At 35.0% G+C, this 22,140-nt stretch overlaps 3 protein-coding genes across 5 annotated transcripts; 1 reads left to right on the top strand and 2 right to left on the bottom strand.

Moving 5' to 3' along the window:
• Positions 1–9,397: 9,397 nt before the first annotated feature.
• Positions 9,398–11,861, top strand: LOC104777430 (dihydrolipoyllysine-residue acetyltransferase component 5 of pyruvate dehydrogenase complex, chloroplastic). Its single transcript, XM_087505932.1, has 6 exons — positions 9,398–10,407; positions 10,659–10,850; positions 10,944–11,031; positions 11,152–11,222; positions 11,364–11,447; positions 11,567–11,861. Exons 1-6 carry the CDS (start codon positions 9,574–9,576, stop codon positions 11,669–11,671), a joined length of 1,374 nt encoding a protein of 457 aa, XP_087362058.1. The 5' UTR covers positions 9,398–9,573; the 3' UTR covers positions 11,672–11,861.
• Positions 11,862–11,917: 56 nt separating this feature from the next.
• On the bottom strand, positions 11,918–15,417 carry LOC104777429 (uncharacterized). The gene is made up of 2 exons (XM_010501691.2): positions 12,459–15,417; positions 11,918–12,383 (listed from the first exon to the last, which is right to left on the bottom strand). The coding sequence occupies exons 1-2, from the start codon at positions 15,031–15,033 to the stop codon at positions 12,079–12,081; spliced, it is 2,880 nt and encodes a 959-aa protein (XP_010499993.2). The 5' UTR covers positions 15,034–15,417; the 3' UTR covers positions 11,918–12,078.
• A 2,725-nt stretch (positions 15,418–18,142) lies between these two features.
• Positions 18,143–21,930, bottom strand: LOC104777428 (putative auxin response factor 14). Of its 3 annotated transcripts, none has more exons than XM_087505911.1 (16): positions 21,820–21,930; positions 21,309–21,442; positions 21,115–21,236; positions 20,935–21,030; positions 20,775–20,831; positions 20,538–20,681; positions 20,372–20,456; positions 20,204–20,294; positions 19,968–20,132; positions 19,749–19,862; positions 19,596–19,668; positions 19,366–19,504; positions 19,178–19,273; positions 18,846–19,039; positions 18,564–18,751; positions 18,143–18,476 (listed from the first exon to the last, which is right to left on the bottom strand). In XM_087505911.1, the coding sequence occupies exons 2-16, from the start codon at positions 21,355–21,357 to the stop codon at positions 18,389–18,391; spliced, it is 1,701 nt and encodes a 566-aa protein (XP_087362037.1). In that variant the 5' UTR covers positions 21,358–21,442; positions 21,820–21,930; the 3' UTR covers positions 18,143–18,388. The 3 variants fall into 3 exon arrangements, with proteins under 3 accessions (XP_087362037.1, XP_019095962.2, XP_087362035.1); XM_019240417.2 differs by having other exon boundaries at positions 21,115–21,233; positions 21,820–21,929; XM_087505909.1 differs by having other exon boundaries at positions 18,846–19,273; positions 21,115–21,233; positions 21,820–21,929.
• Positions 21,931–22,140: the final 210 nt, after the last annotated feature.

Below are 22,140 nucleotides of genomic sequence, written 5' to 3'. Positions count from 1 at the left end.
TTTTGTCTTTTTTTTTTGTTTTTCGCAGGCAGTAAGATATGTTATTGAACCAAAAGCTTCTCGAAGGCAGCAAGATTGAGAGAGGCTAATATTTTGGACTTAAAGATGAATTGTTCATCTTGCCATGGCGATGTCTCAAGGACGGAGTTTTCTCAATTGGGATTGAAGAAAAGTTGGTTGTGTCAAGTTTTTTTCTTAATTGGAATCATCGGACATCGAAATATTGGAGCTTCGGCCCGACGGTTGTTGTTGGTGGAGTTTTTCCGTGAAGATAGCTCAAGAAACACGTGGTGAGACACACGTCTCATTGTCATTGGAGATATATAATCTTTTATCTCTTTGTTGGTCTTCGAGTACTGGGCTTTATGTAATCTTTTATTTTAACTTGAGGCTTTATTCCAATTGTACTTTCACAGGCCTATGTTGGTTTTTAGTGAAACGTTGACAAACAAAAAATGAACGTTAAACTAACAATTAAGCATATTCTCTACATATTCTATGCTATAAATATTGTCTAAACAAAAGAATCTAGAACCTCCTACAATAAATATTTAAAAGGAATATTTCTATCGTTACATTAAAATTTTGTAATTTTCTTTTAAACATGTTTATCATTCATTGTAATTGTTCGATTTGTTTGATTGGTCAATCATATCTTAGATTTCCTAATTACTCTCCAGAATATTCTGAAACCGATACAATCAAAACCCTACACAAGTAATCCTTTTTATATATAAGAAGGTTACTTGAACGATTAGTATATAATAAGAAGCTATACTTGAAGCAATCTCCACTTCTGCAATTTGCTCTGATACTATCGTCGAGGACCGACTAGATCAACTTCGTGGGTATGGAATTATTTCAGTTCGTGCTTACTGAAATGATAAGTTTAGGCATGGGACTTCGGTTATTTCGGTGAATTCGGTTCGGTTATTTCGGTTTTTCGGTTTTTTTGAGTTTTAAAAATCTTACCGAATTGAACCGAAATATATTTCGGTTCGGTTAATTCGGTTTTAAAATTTTAAAACCGAAATTAACCGAAATTTGATTAAAAACATGAAAAATCGGATTTTTCGGTTATTTAGAGATAATTTCGGGTTTTTCGGTTTTATTTCAAATATTTCGGTTTTTTTCGGTTATTTTAGGGTAAATTTCGGTTTTATTAGTTTTTTTCCTAAAAAAATTTAAAAAAATTTTAAAAAATTTTAAAAAATTTTAAAAAAACAAAATTTTTATATAAAAAAAAATCGGTTAACCGAAAACCGAACCAAAATAACCGAAATATTTCGGTTTTTTAGAAAAAAAAATTGTACCGATCGGTTCAGCCGCCATAACCGAAACCGAACCGAACACCAAAAATATCGGTTCGGTTCGGTTCGGTTGTTTCGGTTCGGTTTAAAATCCCAGGGCTAGATAAGTTTATCTGCTTGAATAAATTGTTGAACATGAACATTCAGATTTTTCTCTTTTGCAGGTTCATAGTTGTGTACAAACGTGACTTGAGAGTTGAGATTATGTGTTTGATGGTTTTCGTTCCACAAAATGCGTTATCCATTGAACTGCAAAATATGAACAAGGTATATCTATATACTATTTTTTTGTTGAAGGGTTTAGTGATGTATATATATGGAGACCATCTTAGTTACAACACTAATAAGTAATGATTGTTTACATTGATTGGAGGATTAGAGGATGAAATTGTTTTCTTTTGGGATCCGGTAAATCCAAAAGTGGTATCAAAACTTTGAGCTCATGATTTAATGGTAAATTTTCACTTTTTTCATAAACTTTTTCAAAACTTTTTTGATTAGTATTAATCTTAAAAACTTCTTTTGTCTGTCTATTTTTCTTTTTGGTAGATGATATACAACCTAAGTGTGAGTTACCACCCTAAAGAAGATTGTATGTTGAGGCATTCAAATACCCTTCGTGTGTGTTTTGTATTACATCACATGATGAAGATTGGTTTGCTATTGGTTGCATCAGCGGGACTCGACTCACGAGTACGGAGTACCTCCCAAAATGAACAAGAGAAGATGCGGATATGTGGCAGCTTAAAAATAACTCAAACTCATAGAGTTTATTCAAATTTTATCATTTAGTTTGTTTTAAAAAAACGAAATTATGGGAACAGAAACGATACAAACATTAATTTAGCTTTTACTTCTCAACTTAAGTTTTTTGAACAATACGCTAAAAATTAAATATGAAAGAAGTTATTACACCTTTTAACTTTTGCATTCGAAGTTTTCTTTCACTTATAAAAAAACACCATTTTTGTAGAATTATATTACTATACATCCTAATATATACATTTTTTATAAAAAAAGAAAGCAGAATGCAATTTTATATTATGGTTTATATTTTTACATTTTTCAATATAGAGATGGGTTACGTAGCCTATTTAATTTAACAATTTTGAAAGACGACATGCATCACCCATGCAATATGATCATAGTTTAGAGAAAATATCATCTACATGCAAATACAATAAATGGTAAATTGAAATTGAAAAAAAAATATACTAATTATTTTTCCCGCGGTGTACCGGCCTACCGGGTTTAAAAAACGAAGGAAAAAACTTTAAAAATCCAGATAGACCCTCAAGAAGGACAACAAAAATCAATTTTTTTGCTATTTTTAGTTGGACTTTTTATTTTTCCATTGGGTATTAAATCTATGAATATAATATTGTTGTTTTTTTTGTCTCCATTTTTTTGTTCCATCCGAAATATGCATGATCATATTATATTTTTAAAATTTTCAAAATAATTGTCTGAATATACAACCATTACCATATTACAAAATGCTTTACAAATGATTTGGAAAATATTCCAAAATATATTTCCAAATAAAATACAGAAACAAACCTTCACACTATATATAAATTAATAATTAGAAACACCAAACAATTTACTGTATCCCAAAAAAAAACCAAAATATACAATTTAATTAAAAGGTTTTAATTATATGAAAACAATAAACTTTTAAAATAGTTTCATACTATAACTAAAATTATTTGTATTTCTAAAAAATATATTAAATAATTGCAAACTAAAATGCATTTAGAAATAAACATAATAAATCAAAATTTAAAAATTATAAAACATTTGACCTGCGGTGTACCGCGGGTTGGAACCTAGTTAGAATAGTTAATAATGGATACAAATCCAAAATGTCACACTGAACTACAAAGAATTCAATTTCTTAAACACTGCCACAACAAAATGCACAGAAAAGTTCAAACTGAAAAGGTAGCGATGCAATTAGTATTTACATTTCGCATCGTTGTTCTTCATTTACATGGTTCTTTTAGTTTTCTTTCCCAATTTATCGAAAGAATGATATTAGCAATAAACATGCAGAAACGAGAGATCTGTAATCAGTAGATTAATTACGACCTAGAAAATGGAAAACTTGCGTTGCACGAAACCAAAGCAGAACAAGGTTTCATTGGCGCGTCTCTCCATCATGCCACTCCGTATAAACTTTGGGAAAAGCAGCAACCCGCCGGTGAAAACCACAAAGCCCATCGTTGAGCTCGATCTCCTTCTCTGCCACCAGATTCCGAAAAGACTTGCAGTTCAGCCTGAACTCTATTTCCTACAACACTCTGTGATTCACTTCGTGGTGGAGCTTCAATTCCGTCTCCGACAACACTCTCAACACTCTGCGATCCATGTCGACTTGTTTCTATCAACATCTCAATATAGCTACTCTTTCTCACATTCGATATTTGGAGAAGATGATGATTTGAAATTTGGGCTTTGGTTTTCAAATTTGGGGGTTTCGATTTAATGGATTTGGGGGTTTCTCACAAATAGAGGATGGTTAACGACAATAAACATCTGTATAAACATCTGTTAGTAGCTCTGTTAAACAATTTAGAGTATCTCCAATGGTCCTCTATTTTCACCTGTAAACTCTATTATAGAGTAGTTTTGCTCCAATGGATCTCTATTTTCACCTCTATAATAGAGATTGCTATTTTTTCCTCTATTTTTAGAGGAACTCTATTTTTTCTCTATAAATAGAGGTGAACTATTTTATTTGCAAAGTAGTCATCTTAATCTTTAACTTCTTTTATTTCTGACCAAAATAAATAAAATAAATATTTTTAAGAACTAATAATACAAATTTAATAAAATAAGTATTTTTAAAAACTAATAATATAAATCTAAGTATAAATATTTAGTCTAAAATATTGAGACTACCATTTGGAAAAGATATTTTCTATAAATTATAATATTTATTTTTCATTCATTCCAAAATAATTACTTTAATACAAAATACTAATAACTTAATAATCCAGTAAATTACTTTGGGATCCACCAATATAAGTCTATTTTCCTTAAATCTCGGATTGAAGATATGGTAAATTTCCACTTTTGATGATCAGGTCGGGCTCAGGGAGGCGGTTGAGTGACTTCGTCGGGCTTTTGCTTATAGGCCCGTTTAGCTGTCCCAAAAGAGGGGGTTCTTCAGTTTAGTTGATGTGCATAGTTACTCGGTTTACCTTCGGTTTAGGTCGGTATGTCGTGGGTGCTAAATCCCGCACCAACAATTAAACCCCCCCAGTTCGGTAGATTCGATTATCCATTCGAGTTTCCGAACTGTAGAAAAAAAAATATTCGATCTAAACTTTAGGAAAACTGAATTCCGAGCAGACAAACTGATGTGAGCGGGAACCACATCATTGGCTTTAAAACGCGGCGTTGTGCGTCAGGACTCGTTGCCTTGTAAAAACCTTCTCCGGTAAACCTCATGGAAAAAACCCAAAGTAAGGAAAAAGAGTACGAGTCATGATCCTAACGTCTTTGGCGCCCTTGTCCTTGGGTAAGGATGAAGGCCGTACGGACGATCTCACCGATGGTTGCCTTAGCTGAGTCGATCTCTCGGTCTTCTTGGACGAATGCTTGGACAAAGTAGTTGATCTTGTTTCTGGAAGTCCTGGATAAGCTCTTGGTCTGAGTTGTACCGCGGGTGATATGAGTGTCCGAGAGGTGTCCAGGTCCAGCTCAAGCGTTCCTGGATGCGTGTCCGATCCCCTGCTCACATTATGCACCGTTGCAGTTGTTGATCCAAGTTGAGACGTGTCGTAGATCATAATGACTTTTCGTAAGTTGGTTTCTCTCTTCATTGCTGACCGGCTAGCTCGCAATTTTAGACTGGAATCTCGGAGGTCGGAAGAGTAAGCTCATTTCTCCGCAGACTATTCGGTTTGTGATCTCTGAACTAAATGATGATTTGGATTGGGATGATAATTAACAACTGGATGACCTCAAGATGTCATTGTCGAAGATATTACACTTTCATGTAGTTATTTCAGTTCGGATTCCTGATAATTATTGTATTCGGAACTTTACAAACTACAAGACGTCTCTTGGCTTATATCAAGTGATCCTACGTTTAGTGATAATTTGGAGATAACATTGGGCTCCGTAAGTGGGCTGTTTTGTCCCTAGCAGTGTGTGCTTTTGCGGGGAGCGAGATATTGGGCTCGGCTTATCCCCTTTCATCTAGTTTGGAGACGGATTGCGAAAATAAAACTCTGGGTTCGGCTTATATTTCCGTCCAAACTAGAGCTCGAGTGCGAAAATAAAAATCTGGGTTCGGCTTATCTCTCAATTAAGAGTTTGAGGTGCGAAAAAACTTTGGGTTCGGCTTATTCCTCGATTAAAAGTTTGAGGGGAGCGAGATACTGGGCTCGGCTTATTCCCCTTTTAAAAGTTTGAGGGGAGCGAGATAATGGGGTCGACTTATTCCCCTTTTGCGGTTTGACGCGAGTCGAGCATCTGGCCAGGATGTCGAAAGATTCTGTATGACTCACAAAGATTCAAACAGAACTGAAGCTATTTGATGATGAACTGAAATCGAAGCTGTTTGCAGACGAGCTGAAACTGAACTTATCTGAAGACAAACTGAAACTGAATTATCTGAATATGAGCTGAATCTGAAGTTGTTTTGATGACGAACTGAAACTGAAACTGTCTGAAGATGGATTGAAAATGAAGCTCTCTGAAGACAAACTAAAACTGAAGCTATCTGAAGACGAACTGAATTTAAGTTAGTTGAAGATGAGCTGAAGCTGAAGCTGTGAAGATGAACCAAAGCTGAAGCCATCTGAAGACGGACTGAACCTGAGGTGTCTGAGGACAACTTGAAACTGAGGCGTCAGAAGATGACCTGAAAATGAGGTGTGTGAGGATGACCTAACACCGAGGTGTCTGAGAACGACCTGACACTGAGGAGTTGTACGAGGACGAACTGAGAAGTTGTCCAAAGACGAACTGAACAATTGTTCGAAGACGAACTTAGAAGTTGTCTGAAGGACGAACTGAGGAGCTGTTCGAAGGACGAACTGAAAAATTTTCCGAAGGACGAACTGAACATGTCCGTTTAAAAGGATGTTCGTTCTTGATTTGCAAGCGTGGATCCCGGCTTTTAGCACTAATGAGTTCGAAGTTCGAACTGAGTTTTTTTTTAATAATATGTGCGAGGCAAAGTTCGACTTTTTTTTTACGAGGCGTGGCCCGGTTGCGAGACAAGACTCGGCTTTTGATTTTTTTTTTTTAATAAGGATGCTTGCTTCACACTGATTAGATATGCCATCATGCTCAAGAGATCTCTTACACTAGCGATTCATGCAATAATAGAGCTCAAATCTATTGCTAAAATATTGTCCAAACGAACCAAATGATGTAGATGGAGGAGGAGCTTGTTGGTTTTGTTGTTGATTATTCCGCTTTTGTATAATTCGTGCTTGCTCAGCCTCAAAATAGCAGAAGATGATGACATTCGTTTCCAGGAGCTTCTAGGTCGATTTAGAAAAATAAAAGACAAACAAACTCATTTTTCACTTTGAAATGCATTAATTGATCATTTGTGGGAAATATACAGTAATGCAGATGGTTAAAAATCGGTAAAATCACATTTTAAACCTTCAAAGTGTGGTTGAGTAGCACTTTAAACCTTGAGATATTTTCACTAACACTATAAACCTTTAAAATGATTTCACTAACACTTTAAACCTTAAAACTAACTTTCCTGTTTGTACCGCCACTAAAGATGACAGAATAGTAATATCCGTCAACCTGAAATAGTTAAACTATGCTGGTTTCATTTAAATACTTATTTAATTATTTTAATTTAATTTAATTATTTATGACGATTGATAAAAAAAATACATTAAAGCAAAAAAAATGAAGAATCAGAGGTAGGTTAAAACATTTGACAAATGTAAAATTGAAGACGACAATATATTTAGAAGATTCATTGGTTTCCAATGAGAAATCAATCAATTTGAATGAGAATCCAGTGGAGATGCATTTATTAAAAGGATTAATGATGTGAAGAGTAACTTCGTAAAAGTTTTGTCTACAATGAAAATAAACACAATTTTATTTTCTATTTATTTATAAAAACTAAAACTAATTAAAATTTAAATTAAACCAACATAGTTTAACTATTTCGCATTGACGAATATTATTATTCTGTTATTTTTTATGGCGGTACAAAAATGAAAGTTAGTTTTAAGGTTTAAAGTGTTAGTAAAATCATTTTAAAGGTTTAAAGTATTAGTAAAATCACTTTAAAGGTTTATAGTGTTAGTAAAATTTTCTTGAGGTTTAAAGTGCTACCTAGTGACACTTTGAAGATTTAAAACGTGATTTTCCTGTTAAAAATCTATTTTATTTTATAATTTTTGTACGATGTAATGTTATTTATAATAATAAATATTTAATTTAAATAAAAATAATAATTTTATGAAAGTGTTACAAATTTAAAGTAAAATGGGTTAGTTTGTAATTTTTATAAATAAAGGTGTTAATTGTAAAATAAAAAAGAATATATTTGGAAAATTCATTTTTAGAGGAAAAAATAGAAAAAACCATTGGAGCAAAACTCTCTTCTATTATAGAGATCCTCTATTATAGAGAAAAAAATAGGGAAACCATTGAAGATGGTCTTAACATAGTGATAATTTTGGCTCAGTAAAAAAAGATGATGTTTAAATTAAAAGTCAACAATAAATTCATGATTAAAATGGCCACCTAAGAAGCTCATGATTAAAATGACCTACATTTGAAAGTTGGTGATTTAAATGATATTTTTCCTAATTTTTCTAAAACCAAAAATATTAATTCAAACATATAAATTAAAAAAATATAATTGAAAAATAAAATAAAATAATGGTTTTATCACATTCATTCCGTTCATCTACTATTTTGAGGTTGAACTATTTTCAGCCAAAAATTGCTATTTTCCAGCTCTATGGTGGGATCCAATAAATTTGGGTTGAAAACATATTTATCTCAAATGGTGATTTTTTGCCTGAACAAGGTTGAAATGTATGTTCATGAAGAATACAACCATTTGCAACTAGGTAAAGACTCGTTGTTATCAAAAATTTTAAACTATTACATATATTTAGTAACTATTTCATACTTGCAACTTGATGCTACCTCTATACCTTGTTTAGATAGTTTGATAAGGTTCATCAGTTGCACTATCGGAAGAAGTCAGCAGCCACACTAGCAGTTGATGCGTCAAAGGAGCGAGAGGCGACATGTCGCTGGATTTGAGTTGAGTGGAAGACTCTGGACGAAAGAGAGGGTTTTGTGTTGCGGGATAAGCTGAGTATAAGAAACCTTTGTATCTTCTTCTATTCATTTTATGCTTAATCTGTGTTGTAAACCTCTTGTGATGTGCTTGAGTTCCGAGTGATGTGCTCGGGGATGTACTATGTCGATCATCGCTTCATAGATTGAATATTGATTCGCTTTTGAATCGTGTTAACAACTTTGTAACACTCGATTGCTTTCTAATTGCATTTTTTTTTTTGGGTTCAGTTGAGTTCGGAGATACAAGATTCTATCATATAGTTCCTTTGGGTTATTATTAATACGCAGGTTAGGTAAGAACTATCAGCGTGAAGACCCATGTCTAAGGGTAAATATTTTATATTGATACGCAGGTTAGGTTAGTTAATTATTAACTGATTCATTCCTGCAAAACATAAGCTTTAATGCTATTCCAAGTGCTTTGACGCTCACACCGCTCAAATAGTTTGAGATTCAAAACAAAGCGAATGAAAGAATAAACATGTTAAATTATAAGTTTTGGTCACTTTTTATATGACCATGAGAAAACCAACATTAATAAAGACAATGGTTTTTTTTTTTGAATCCCAACAATTCGTAAAATGTGTTTCTTACCTTTTTACAAAAGATCTAAAATCCAAATTTTATAACCAAAATATCTATTTAAAAACCGGGTTAACGGATGTTTGTCAACTGTGTTGATGATACGTTGCTACAGTAGTTTACTGGTTAGCATTTATATTTATATATTTGGGCCTTCGTAAAAAGCCCAATAATAGCCCATATAACAAAACGCGCGTGTATCACACAGGTAGAGTGACACAGTGATCGTCACCGGTAAATTAGTTGGCAACTCACTCCGCCTGCTCTCTTCGATAACTCCGAGGAACCTCTTCTCTTCTCTTCTCTCTCACTCCTTAAATCCCATTTCGCTCTCTGGCATTGTGATTAACGAAATTGGGGAAAAAAAATGTCTCGTCTTCTCCAAACACCCTTCTTACCCTCCGTGTCTCTCCCCACAAAAACACGATCTTCCGTTCCGGGTTTCCGGGTAAAGCCCCGGACCATCCCAATCCAAGCAAAGATCCGAGAAATCTTCATGCCTGCACTAAGTTCCACGATGACCGAAGGCAAAATCGTCTCTTGGGTTAAATCCGAAGGCGATAAGCTCAACAAAGGAGAGAGTGTTGTCGTTGTTGAATCCGATAAAGCTGATATGGACGTGGAGACCTTTTACGACGGTTACCTCGCTGCAATCATGGTTGAAGAAGGTGGTGTTGCTCCCGTTGGTTCAGCTATTGCTTTGTTAGCTGAGACTGAAGATGAGATCGCTGATGCTAAGGCTAAAGCTTCCGGTGGTGGCGATTCTAAGCCTCCTCCGACTCCTGCAGTTGAATCACCTTTGGCTGTTGAGAAGAAGGTTGCGGCTCCGGTGACGGTTAAGGCTGTGGCTGCGTCTTCCGTGCATCCGGCGTCTGAAGGAGGGAAGAGGATTGTTGCGTCTCCGTATGCTAAGAAGTTAGCTAAGGAATTGAAGGTTGAGTTGGCTGGTTTGGTTGGAAGTGGACCGATGGGAAGGATTGTGGCTAAAGATGTTGAGGCGGTTTCAGCTGGAGGAGGAGTTCAAGCTGCCGTAGCTGTTAAGGAGGTAGCGGCAGCTCCTGGTGTGGAGCTGGGATCGGTGGTTCCGTTTACGACAATGCAGGGTGCTGTGAGTAGGAATATGGTGGAGAGTCTTGCGGTTCCTACTTTTAGAGTTGGATACACGATCACTACTGATGCTCTTGATGCTCTCTACAAGAAGGTGAGTGAGTTCTGAAAATTAGGTTGGTTGAGATGATAGGAGAATGGAATAGATTGAATTGTGATTGCAAAATTGAAAGAATATTAATTGGTTGATGGGGAATGATACAAATGGATGGAAATTTTTTTGAACTTTATGATAGAAAATTTGAAGAAGGTTGTAACTTAAGGATTAGAGTTCATGCACTGAGTTTAAACAGTAAGTTTATGTATTGATTTGAATTGTATCTTTTCTTTGTTTCATTGTTTTAGATTAAGTCGAAAGGTGTGACAATGACGGCACTCCTAGCAAAGGCAACTGCACTCGCACTGGCAAAACATCCAGTTGTAAACTCTTCCTGTAGAGATGGTAACAGTTTTGTGTATAACAGTAGCATAAACGTTGCTGTTGCTGTTGCTATTGATGGTGGTCTGATCACTCCAGTGCTTCAGAACGCTGATAAGGTTCTTTTCTTTTATATGCTTGATAACAAGTTTTTGAGTTTTATTCTGTCTTCAAAACCGGTATAAACAGATTGTTCTCTCTTTCGTAAATAGGTTGACATTTATTCATTGTCTAGAAAATGGAAAGAATTGGTTGATAAGGCCCGAGCCAAGCAGCTACAGCCTCAGGAGTACAACACTGGTAAACCTAATACTAGAATATAGGATTGTGTTTGAGATTTACCAACCGAAATGTTTGTTAAGTAGGTTCATAATCAGTTGTCAAGATTGTTTGAGACTTGATACTTTTTTTCACCTTCAGGTACCTTCACTCTATCTAACCTTGGAATGTTTGGCGTCGATCGGTTTGATGCCATTCTACCCCCTGGAACTGTAAGTGCTTTTTACTTTATGTATTTATATTATACACATTAATGTAGTTTCTAAAACTTTTTAGCGCATATTTAGCCTAATAATAATTATGCTAAGGAATAACAGCTCAATGAGTGTTTTTTTTGTCTATGATCAATGAAGGGAGCAATTATGGCTGTAGGAGCATCTCAACCTTCAACGGTTGCTACTAAAGACGGACGCATTGGCATGAAAAACCAGATGCAGGTAAATCTTATTATCAACCATCGTTAGACCTTGTTCATCTTCTCCTTTTGTCTTCATGAAATCGTCTCGAGTTGTGCTGCGAACTTGTCACTGATGACTGAACACTTGCAAACCCACAGGTGAATGTGACAGCAGATCATCGTGTCATCTATGGTGCTGATCTCGCACAGTTCTTGCAAACATTGGCAAGCATTATTGAGGACCCAAAGGACCTGACATTTTAGGCCAAATGACTGCTTTTCGCATCCCAGTCTTCTCTGATTTTGATTTCATGGGAGCTTGTATTTCTGCGGTAATCAATTTCTTTGATAGAGTCGACCTTTCAAGAGTAATGTTGAACATAATCATTTCTTTGTTTTGAGCTATCTTTGCAACATTTGGCGCATTGAAAGGCCTTCTCACATGATTTTGCCACTGACTTTTTCATATTTATCCACTTCCTGTGATGAATCTAATATGGACTGATAATATTAAACCACAACTCTGAATGCATTAGATCCTTCTTGTTTATCAGCATCTCGAAAATGGAGATGCATAGAATAGTGTCTGCCAGAGGAAAGAAATCTCCATATGCTGCTTATACATACAGTAACAAGCAAAAATTTACACATCTACCATCTGACACTTTTACTTAGAGTCTTGTGAGCATCTTTAGGACAGTCTTCATCTTGGGCCTTGCCCCAGGAGAGATGTTTATGCAGGCAAGAGCAACACTGAGGGCACGGAGCATCTGCCTTGTTGCTACAGATGATGTTTTACTCACTCTGAGATCAAGAATGTTGTTGCACTGTTCTTGTTGGCTCGAATGACTCTGCACCCACTTAGCCAATTCTCTTCCTTCGCTTACCGCTTGCCTTCCAGTCAACAACTCCAAAAGAATCACCCCAAAGCTGTAGACGTTCCCAGCCATTGTCACCCTCATAGTGTAAGCATACTCTGATGAAAGATTAAAAGTGAAGGATTAAGAGAGTTGATGTTTCTTAGACAAGCCGAAAAACATTTTGCACTCACCTGGTGGAATGTAGCCGATGGTGCCTGCAACTGCTGAGAGGCTGCTGTTGCTTTTGGAAGGATCGATTACCTTAAACAGTTCAATGTCCCCTACTAAGGGCTCAGTGACCGACTTGAGCATAATTTTTTTACTTGAGAGATCAGGTAGAAGGATTGGTTCACGGCCGCTGGATTTAGATCCATGCAAGTAAGAGATCCCCTGAGCTATGCCAACTGCAATACTGTACCTGCTCGTCCAATCAACCACATCACTGGTATGGTTGTGTAGAACATCGTAAAGGGTACGCATGTGAGGAAAGTCATAGATGAGCAAGCATCCTTCTGAATAGAGCACATATGCTAGTGGAACCATTACGTTCGTGTGATGCAGCTTTCCCAACATCTCTAGCTCTTTCTCTAGTTTCTCGCTACTGGCTTGCTGGAAAAGCCTGTCTCTGGTGTTAAGTTTTTTGATAAAGTAACTCGAACCAGAGGGCATGACTACTCTGTAGTAACTCCAGAACATTGTCTGATGCAGAGCATTTTCTGGATGAGCAACAGCTTCGACAGCTTTGGCGAAGTTGATGTTTGATCTGTGTATAGCGTTTGAAGTGAGAAGCTTTCCATGGATGACCTCGGGGAGAACAGTTGATCCTTCTTCAGCTGGGTCGACCTGCGTGTTGTTCATTCCCTTGAAGCGCCTAGAAAGTTTCAGCACAATGACAGTTGTGATGCCTGCCATGAGAGCAAGAACTCCAAGGACAACAAATATTACAACCATAACTAGTTTGCTTTTCCCAGATTGGCTTCTCTTGATAGAGACTTCATCCTCATTTATTGACTTGATCCCGGGGTTTCCACTGATATTAACGAAAACATTTTGGCTGAACCTTGGCATATCTCCGGTTAGTTGGTTGTTGGAAAGTATGAGCTGCGCAAGGGATATTAAACTTCCAGAAAAAGGGATTTCGCCTGAAAGTTTGTTATTTGACAGATCAAGAACTTCCAAGTTAATAAGTTGAAACAATGAAGTGGGGATAGGCCCTTCAAACATGTTGTAGCTGAGATTCAATGAAATCTGTAACTTTGGTGGCATTACTGGAATCCTACCGCTTAGCCGGTTTTGTCCAAGCTGAAGTTCTATCAGATTCTCCAGATCTCCAATGTTTTCAGGTATGGTACCAGTCAGATGATTGCCTTGCAAGTTCATGTTGGAAAGCTTTTTTAGCTGCGAAAGAGAAGGTGGTATGGATCCACTCAGAGAATTCCAGCTGAAGTTGAGAATCAAGAGGTTAATTAACAATGTGATAGTATCTGGGATTTCTCCGGTAAGCTTGTTTTGCTGCAGTTGTAACACTTGAAGGCGGGTAAGGTTTCCAAAGGAAGGAGGTATTATCCCGGAGAACTCGTTCATAGCCAAGTTCAAAAGATTCAAGCTCACAAGGTTTCCAAATGCAGAAGGTATGTGGCCTGTTAAACGGTTGTTGTCCATCTCCAGGTAGGTTAGGTTCTGCAGTGATTCAAACGCAGCAGACGGCACCGGCCCTGTTAGCTTATTGCTTCCAAGTCTCAGCCTAACCAGGCTAGAAGAAATGCTTTGTGGTATCCGTCCAACAAGTTGATTAGATGACAGATCCACAGAGACGAGTTTAAGCTGTGACAAAAGATCACCTGGAATCGACCCGTTTATGTGGTTGAAGCTGAGGTCTAAGTTTGCGAGGTTTTTAGTGATCCCTGAAGGGATTACTCCGGTGAATTTGTTACGGTTAGCTGCAAATCTACGCAAAGTTTGGATGCTTGAAAGTGATTCTGGGACTGGCCCGCTAAGATTATTGTTGGAAAGAATTAAACTTTCTAACTTGGAGAGGTTTCCCAATGAACTCGGGATTGAGCCAATAAGATGATTATCACTGAGATCTATCAGCCTGAATTCTTGATAATGTCCGATGCCCTCGGGGATAGTACCGCTCAAACGGTTATCTGAAACCTCGAGCCTCTCAAGACTTTTGGTCAAGTTGATTGGAACAGAACCAGTTAAACTGTTGAAGCTAAGATTCAAACTCCTCAGCTGAACCAACCCATCAAAACCATAATCTCGAATGTTCCCACTCAAGACGTTGTGAGAGAAATCAAGAACCGCCAATTTGGAGAAACCACGGAAACTAGGAGAAGAAGAGAATTTGTTGGAGCTTAAGTTCAGATGCTTAAACCCAAGTAGTCTTTCGCAATTCGTCACAAAACCATCTGGGATTAAGCTCAAACTGTTGTTGGAGACATCGAGAGACTCCAAAGTATGGAGGTTGCAGACAACTGATAAGAAGGAAGAATTGGAGAGATCAAAGCCAGAGACAGAGAGGCTAATCACAGAGCCATTGTCTGGCCGGCTGCAAAAAATACCGTTCCATGAACATGGATTCATCTCTGAACCAGGACGGTTCCAGTCCGGGATATTAAGGAATCTTGAGAGTTCGATCATTGTGTTTGTCTGGTCTGGAGACAGCTCCGAGAAACATACATGGCAACAAGACAAGAAGATGAAGAAGAGACAGAACATGAACTTACCTGTTTCTGGAGGAACATGTATCTTCTTCATCATCTTTCTTGATCCCAGTGATTATTGTTTTCAGGCAAAAAAAAAGGATGATGAAAAGCTTAACGCGTAAAGAGTGCCGAGAAAGTTCGATTAGAAAATGGAAACAGACAGGTCAAGGAAAGTGAAGAGAATGGTTAACAGTGTGTACTTCTGTGTCGTGTTGATTGGGTTGAAGGAGTTGACTTGACTGATGCGTTAACACAAGTCTTTTTCGAGTGAAGCTTTCCCACGTCATCACTCTTTGTTTTTTTGACAAAGTAGGTTCACATTGTTGACCATAATAGTTTTTCTTTGTTCCTTCTTTTTTCCAGGAAACCGTAGAGAACTCTAATCATTTAAACTTTTTTGAAAAAGATAGGCCTTCAAAATTTCAATGAAAATGCTTATACATAATTTGAATTGCCTAAAATATATAATTCTCTTCTATAGAAAAAAGATTATCATATAAAATATAGAATTGTCTGAGAAAAAATTATATTGTTTTCAATGCAAGTTTGTTTTAATTAGTAGTATTTTCCATAAATATAAACTTTTTAATAAATTTTATATCTGATGATACACATTGTGAAGTTCACCTAAATCAAACAATCAGGAATATCATGAGGAAACCTTTTTAAAAATTTTACTTTCTTCATAGATCATCTTGATTTTTTAATTGTAGTAAATTTGCCAATCTACTATTCTATGAAAACTATTTTCCATTCACGTTATGTTCTCCATAAAAAAACTGATATTATTGAAATGAGTCTTAATTCGGGCGTTAAATATAGATTGTTATGGAAACACTATTCGTGAATCCCGAGAAACTCTAGAGACTCTAAATTTCATACAAAAACTGGTTTTGTCGGATCCAACACTAGAAAATTTTGCTTTTAAATTGAACCTAGCCAGCCATAACTAAAATTATTTCGCAATTGTCCAACAAAAATCAAGGATAACATGAATGTGGGACGATGATCAAAACACTACCTTCTTCCATCACACTTGTCAAAGTAGAGACGCAACCATTCTTTTGTTTTTGTCAACAGCTTTATTTGATTAGCTTTATAACAGTCAATGCGAAGAAATATTGTTTACAAATAAACTCAAAAGTGGTCCGGCTCGTACTTTACGTGCCAAATTTTCCGCTTTAGTATTAGCTTGACGAGAAACTAAAATCAATGAAAAATGAAGAAAAATCTTATTATTGTTTTGAATCTCTTCTAGATAGTTTGAGAAGGCGGGCCACTCGGCTGGAAATGATACATCTTCACCAAATCTTCGCAGTCGGTGACGAACACCACATCTATCTTGTTTGCTTCCATTATACACTTCATTTTCCATAACAGTGTTTCCACCTCTGCGTGTAAAGCTGACAAAATACGACGGATATTGTAGCCCCCATGGTTGGCGATGGGTCTTCACAAGGGAAACAATACCACCCTATTCCTGCAAAAAAAAATCATTACCCTTCCAAGAGCCATCAATAAAACACTTATAGTCTGAATACCTTGTGGATTGTATGTTTCAAAAACGGGGTTGTTGAGGCTCTTGTAAAAGTTCCAATTGAGAAGCAACCATTTAACGTCACAAAATAAGTTATCTGACAAATATTTTTAAAGCCAATTAGGATAGTTTGGAAAATATTTTGTCATGGCTGTTTAATATTTTTCGTGTATGTATTCATGCCTTGTGGTGTCAACGCCACAACTTTGTCCTTGATACCAGACACAACAAACATGCGAGACTATACACCAGTTATTTGTTGCAACATTATTTATAAGGTCTTATCCAAGATTACGGCCAACCGGTTGAAGCTCATCATGCCTGAAGCATAGAACCAAATCAGAGTACGTACGTTAATTTACGATTCATTTTGACCATCTTTCATAATTAGCACCATTCAAAAGAATATTTGTTAGCACTTTTCATGTGTTATCGTTTGAGTTTTGAGTTTAACATCATTCATGCATTAATGATACTTTGTTTGCCAGATTCCTTGCCATCATTCTGATTCATGCTATTTAAAGCAATTAACATTTAGGTTTTAAGAGTTTTCGAGCGGCATGACAGGGCTTCTTTCAAACGGTCATAACTTATGTTTGGGTTTGAGGTTTCATCTAATTCCATTTGGAGATAAAAGATGGTTTTTAAAAATTTCCAACAACACCTAAAATTTTTGATCTGGTGTTTGGGAAGGTTTTTAACTGATGTCAAGCTTCTAATGTTTTGAAAGCTTTTATCCCTTTTTGTTAAAACATGTAAAGACTCTTGAAAATTCTTAAAACACCTAAAACCTTATTAATACCTATAAACGTACACTAAAAATAGACGAAAATGCAATGTTATTGTTGGTTCCAAGTGTATTTTGTTGAGAAATTTGTCGTTATACAGTCCATGTGTGTCAGTTAGTCGGGAAATAAATAAATTACTTTGATTCTCCAAATATGAATCATCATTATGCCATTACTCTCTAAGCGATGATGACTTCTTTCCATTATTTTTTCTCTCTTTTTCCTTTCTCACCTCATTTGATGAATTCAGTAGATTATGAATTTGGTTTAAATAAGATGTCGACTTATTAATTTTTTTGGAGTAGAATGAGCTGAACTTCCTTAGACTATATTAACAAAATTTCACTGTACTCCAAAGTAGAAACTCCCCCCAAAACTAGTGACAAGAAAAAATATTATTTCTTGAATTTGTTATGACGTTGCAAATGCTTGCTATAAGGGTTGAATCTTCCATTTGTGGGGTAAAAAATGATCAATGCAAAGTGGGATTTCATACTTCTCATTTTTCAAAAGTTTACCAGATTTCTATTTTATCTTATATAAATACCTATTGTTCCAAAGCATGTCACTTTGGTAACATGAATTACTGGAGCCAAACTTTGGTAAGAAATATCGAAAGGGTGGACAGTTAACTACTTGACTATATACATTTTTCCATAGTACATCGATATGATGATAAACATAATAATAAAAATGTAGCTAGTGATCAATCTAAAGAACTATATAATGAAGTTTGAGCCACATTTCATTTTTCGTCTCTGAAGAATAAGGTTTTACAAATAATAGAATAAAATAGGTTAAGTAAAAATATCATCAGAAGAAATAAACATAATATCAGATAACAAAGGAGATTTTTTATTATTATAAATGAACAATAGAGAGGTCATAATACAGAAGCATACAACAACAGTTAACATTGTTGACAATAACAAAAAACAGAAGAAGACATCATAAAGCTAGAAAGAAGAAATAATACTTAAAAAGACCCTCTCCAACTATTTTTGCCTCAATTGCACCACAAAACATAGTCATGGATAGTTCTTTTGACTTATGGTGGTATGTTAGAAGATCTTTAAATTATTGATTCAGCTTGAAACGTTGGTTCCAGACTTCAAATTTTTGACCTCCTCTTTTGACAATATGAATATCTTCTTCACAATGTTGCAAAATTCACTATTTGCACACAATACCAAAAATGGAATATTATCTCTTAAAATTTTAACAAATATTTTATAATCAGATAAGATAAAGAAGACTTACGGCCATGGATCATCTCCAGCGAGCATCATATCTCCTTCGTCGTCAGTGAAAACTATTTCCCATTGGTTGCAGGTTTGCAACTTTCCTTTGAGATCAAATAGCTTATCCAGTTCATGTATTAGCTGATCATATCCATTTAAAACATTAAGATCCAGAGCTCTTCCTATAGCTACACCTTGCATTTGAACCTATTTAATAACACCATATCCAAATTGTGTGAGTTGGAAAGATAATGAACATGTTCATATATAAAGAGTAAGAATATGATGATCTTATGCTTACCTTAGTGCAACTTCTAATAGAACTAAACTGCTTGCTTTGAATCTCTGTAGGTGATTTCGATGTTTGGGTCAAGCCAAGCTTTCTCTCTTGAGAGAGTTTTGAAGTACCCGATATTTGGTTGTCATTTGGTTCCACGTGATCTTTGATCTCGGAAGGAGTGGTCAGAGTAACTCCAAACAATCTACAGCTACCACCTGCATTGATGGTTATATTTTCTTTTATTGGTGTAATCATTTGATCATTATTGTAATATCTGTTTGGCATTGATGGGACAGAATAGCTCATTAGCCTATTAGAAGGATTCTTAGAATCTTCAATTGCATCGCGATTACCGAGTTGAGGAATACTCATGGGAGAGGTCATGCTTGGCTGTCCAATTTCCTGGACTTCTATTAATATAGGAGGCAAGCGATGTGATGATGATGAACCTATGTATGTAATATGTATAGTGAGAAAGTATTCAAAAGTAATATTTTATTCATTAAATAGAAGATTATAAGAATGTCTATGTTTCTTTTACCGATTTCGTTAACATGTCGAGAACGCTTGTTCTTCAGCAAAGATAATTGGATAACATTTGAAGAAGGCGTTAAATGTTCGATTTCCCATGGGGAAACTCTGTTAGGTCTTGGAAAGGATACAAATTCATCCCATCGTACCTGCAAAATTAGAGTTAATTAGTGATATTTTATTTATTACACTCAAAAATGTAATTCAAAGTAATGTTATAAAGTGTGAAAGAAAATAAACTTGTAAACTTCGCCATTCAGAATCCTTCCAATGAGGGGAGAAATTATTAACTCCAATAATTGTTCCAGAATATCTTAGTTAATAAATGAAAATGTGTTATGATAGAGAATAGATAGGAAGCGAAAAAGAAAACAAGTTATCATATGGTGTTACCTTCTTTTAGACAAATCATCGCCCTCAAACTGCATTGTAAATCGTGAACCAACACTGAACTTCTTGTTCATAGCATCTAAAAAATTGTCGTAACTGACAATAAATTGACTTGACCTAATACATATCAAAAACCAAAATATAAACATACATGTTAGAGAAGCGAATATCATAATTTTTGATAGAATCATAAATATTATTTCAATTGGTTCTTTAAATTACCTTGGCTTGTAAACTACAGAGAACATACATTTGCTATGAAAAGCATGAACTGCAGAAACAATTACTCCATGTCTCATACTTTCTGTTGATACTAGTGATGAAGGTGTGTTTCCTTTTTGATGTCCTGCTCGTCTGATACCAACTCGTAACTCTTCATTTTCTCCCCTGAAACCACAAGTGAATAATTTAAAGTCCATGACCCAAGACAGATTTTTAAAAAAAGTAAAATTATTTACCTAACAAATACCAAAACGTCACCAGCAACTAATTTTTTTGTTGTTACGAATGCACTCCACCCTGTAGTTATGAGATGTCTACGTGGTTTTCCTGCATGCAACAAGAATATTGCTATTATTTCTTAATCACAAGTTTCATATATTTTTGCAAATAAAAGGATCTCTTACCTCTAAAACTGTGCTTGAACCTCCATTCATTACCATGGAGATCCTTAGTAAGAAACTCTTGTGTCGGTACAGGTAGACTCATATCCTACGTCATTATTTAGTACATAAATTTCAAGTGAAACCTTAAATTTTGAATTTAATTAATAGAGAAACTAAACAAAAATACCAGCAGAGGGAAACATTCAGTTGCATCTCTTTTAGGAATGGATAAGCCCCCATGGCTGCTTGTATCTGATGCCGTTAAAATTTTCTTAAAGAAGTTTATTTTTGGCATATCATTGCTATCATTTTGAGTAGGGATTATAACTTGCTAAACATTAAAAAATTTAGAAAAACTGTGAGAGATAACTCGAGGAACATTACAATTAACTAAAAGTAAAAATTTGATATTTTCTTCACTCACTGTTGTATCTGGCATCAACGTGATCTCAGCATAAACTTGATCAGTATTTATTTCCACCTAAAAATCAAACATTAACCAATTAACAAATAACTTCTTTTAATAGTGAAATTAAAATATACAAAAATAAGTCAAAGTTGCTCATGTGTTCGCTATAATATACCTTACGGTGAATAGCAATAACATGACACTGAAGTTTGGAAGGAATATCAAAATTTGGTTGAATTTGATTCAACTCTTCTCTTGTAGATGCCTCAACCTTTAAAATGCATCAAAATGTTGAAAGACTAAATAAGGAAGAAAAAAAAACCAGAGTGTATATATAAAAAGAGAGAGGACTTACAAACTCTATGTGGCCTTGAGGAAAATAATAAACTTTCTCTCCAAGTTTTGGAAGATCACACAAAGGTCCAGCACACAGATTCCATAATTGTTCATATAAATAGCTTTTGGTTTCATCAACTACTAAACAAAAACCAAAATATTATTAATTAAAATTAAAGTTCAAGAAACAAATTAATTTCTTTTTTTTTTTACCTATGCCTGATAATTCAGGTTGTTCATTCACAACGTTGCCACTTTCCATCAGTTCTTAGGCAAAGATCGATATAACAAAATATGTTCTTTCAACAGTACCAATACCACTTTTTTTTTTTGCTCCACCTCCCTCTCTGCCATGAGAAAACAAAATGACATATAAAGCAAACCAAATTTTGTTGATAAAAGAAAAAATTATTTTCATCTCAATTCAACTAATTTAATTAGGAACTATTTCTTTTATTTTATGAACCAAAAATAATTATTTTGAATAAATTTAAATTTTTCAACAAAAAAATTTACTTGGCAAATATTTTATATGTAGATAAGCAAAACACACATCAATCCCAAAAACAAATTTATATCAATAAACGAGTTTGAGTATTTAAAGCTTTTTCTCATTCAAAAGTTGTTTATTCAAAGCTGTATGCTAGAAACATAGCTTTGGATTTTATGAAATTTTAGACAACAAGGAACAACAAACTAATCGTATATAGAATTAGCAGAATACCTATATCTAATGAAATAGAGAGAAATTCTTGATATTTCTGAAAGCTACAATAAATGAATACTACTTTTCTTCCTTAAAGGATCTTTATTGATTTTATTTTATTTTGTGATGAATTCTATAAACTAGATTCGACAAGTATTTATAGGAAAACGATACTGAAATTTTTCATTAAAGATTTCATTATATTCAAACATTTTGAATAAAAATTAAATTACATTACTAAAAATTATATACTAGAATAAAGGTAATTTAGTGATATATTTTGACTACAAAAAAGGTAATTTAGTGATATCTCTATATACTTATTTAAGCAACCCTTTA

This window comes from Camelina sativa, chromosome 3, assembly GCF_030686135.1.
Source record: "Camelina sativa cultivar CO46 ecotype springtype chromosome 3, ASM3068613v1".
NCBI lineage: Eukaryota > Viridiplantae > Streptophyta > Magnoliopsida > Brassicales > Brassicaceae > Camelina > Camelina sativa.
This window is presented reverse-complemented; position numbering and strand designations above follow the sequence as displayed.

Bases quoted from the DNA above. Each gene is read 5' to 3' on its own strand.
- LOC104777430 (XM_087505932.1), top strand. From the start codon at position 9,574: ATGTCTCGTCTTCTCCAAACACCCTTCTTACCCTCCGTGTCTCTCCCC. The intron at 11,223-11,363 runs GTAAGTGCTTTT...TGATCAATGAAG, and splicing joins CCATTCTACCCCCTGGAACT to GGAGCAATTATGGCTGTAGG. The intron at 11,448-11,566 runs GTAAATCTTATT...GCAAACCCACAG, and splicing joins GCATGAAAAACCAGATGCAG to GTGAATGTGACAGCAGATCA.
- LOC104777429 (XM_010501691.2), bottom strand. From the start codon at position 15,033: ATGATGAAGAAGATACATGTTCCTCCAGAAACAGGTAAGTTCATGTTC. The intron at 12,384-12,458 runs GTGAGTGCAAAA...ATCTTTCATCAG, and splicing joins CATCGGCTACATTCCACCAG to AGTATGCTTACACTATGAGG.
- LOC104777428 (XM_087505909.1), bottom strand. From the start codon at position 21,357: ATGGAAAGTGGCAACGTTGTGAATGAACAACCTGAATTATCAGGCATA. The intron at 21,031-21,114 runs GTAAGTCCTCTC...TGCATTTTAAAG, and splicing joins CTCAAGGCCACATAGAGTTT to GTTGAGGCATCTACAAGAGA. The intron at 20,457-20,537 runs GTATTTTTGTTT...ATAATGACGTAG, and splicing joins CTGAATGTTTCCCTCTGCTG to GATATGAGTCTACCTGTACC.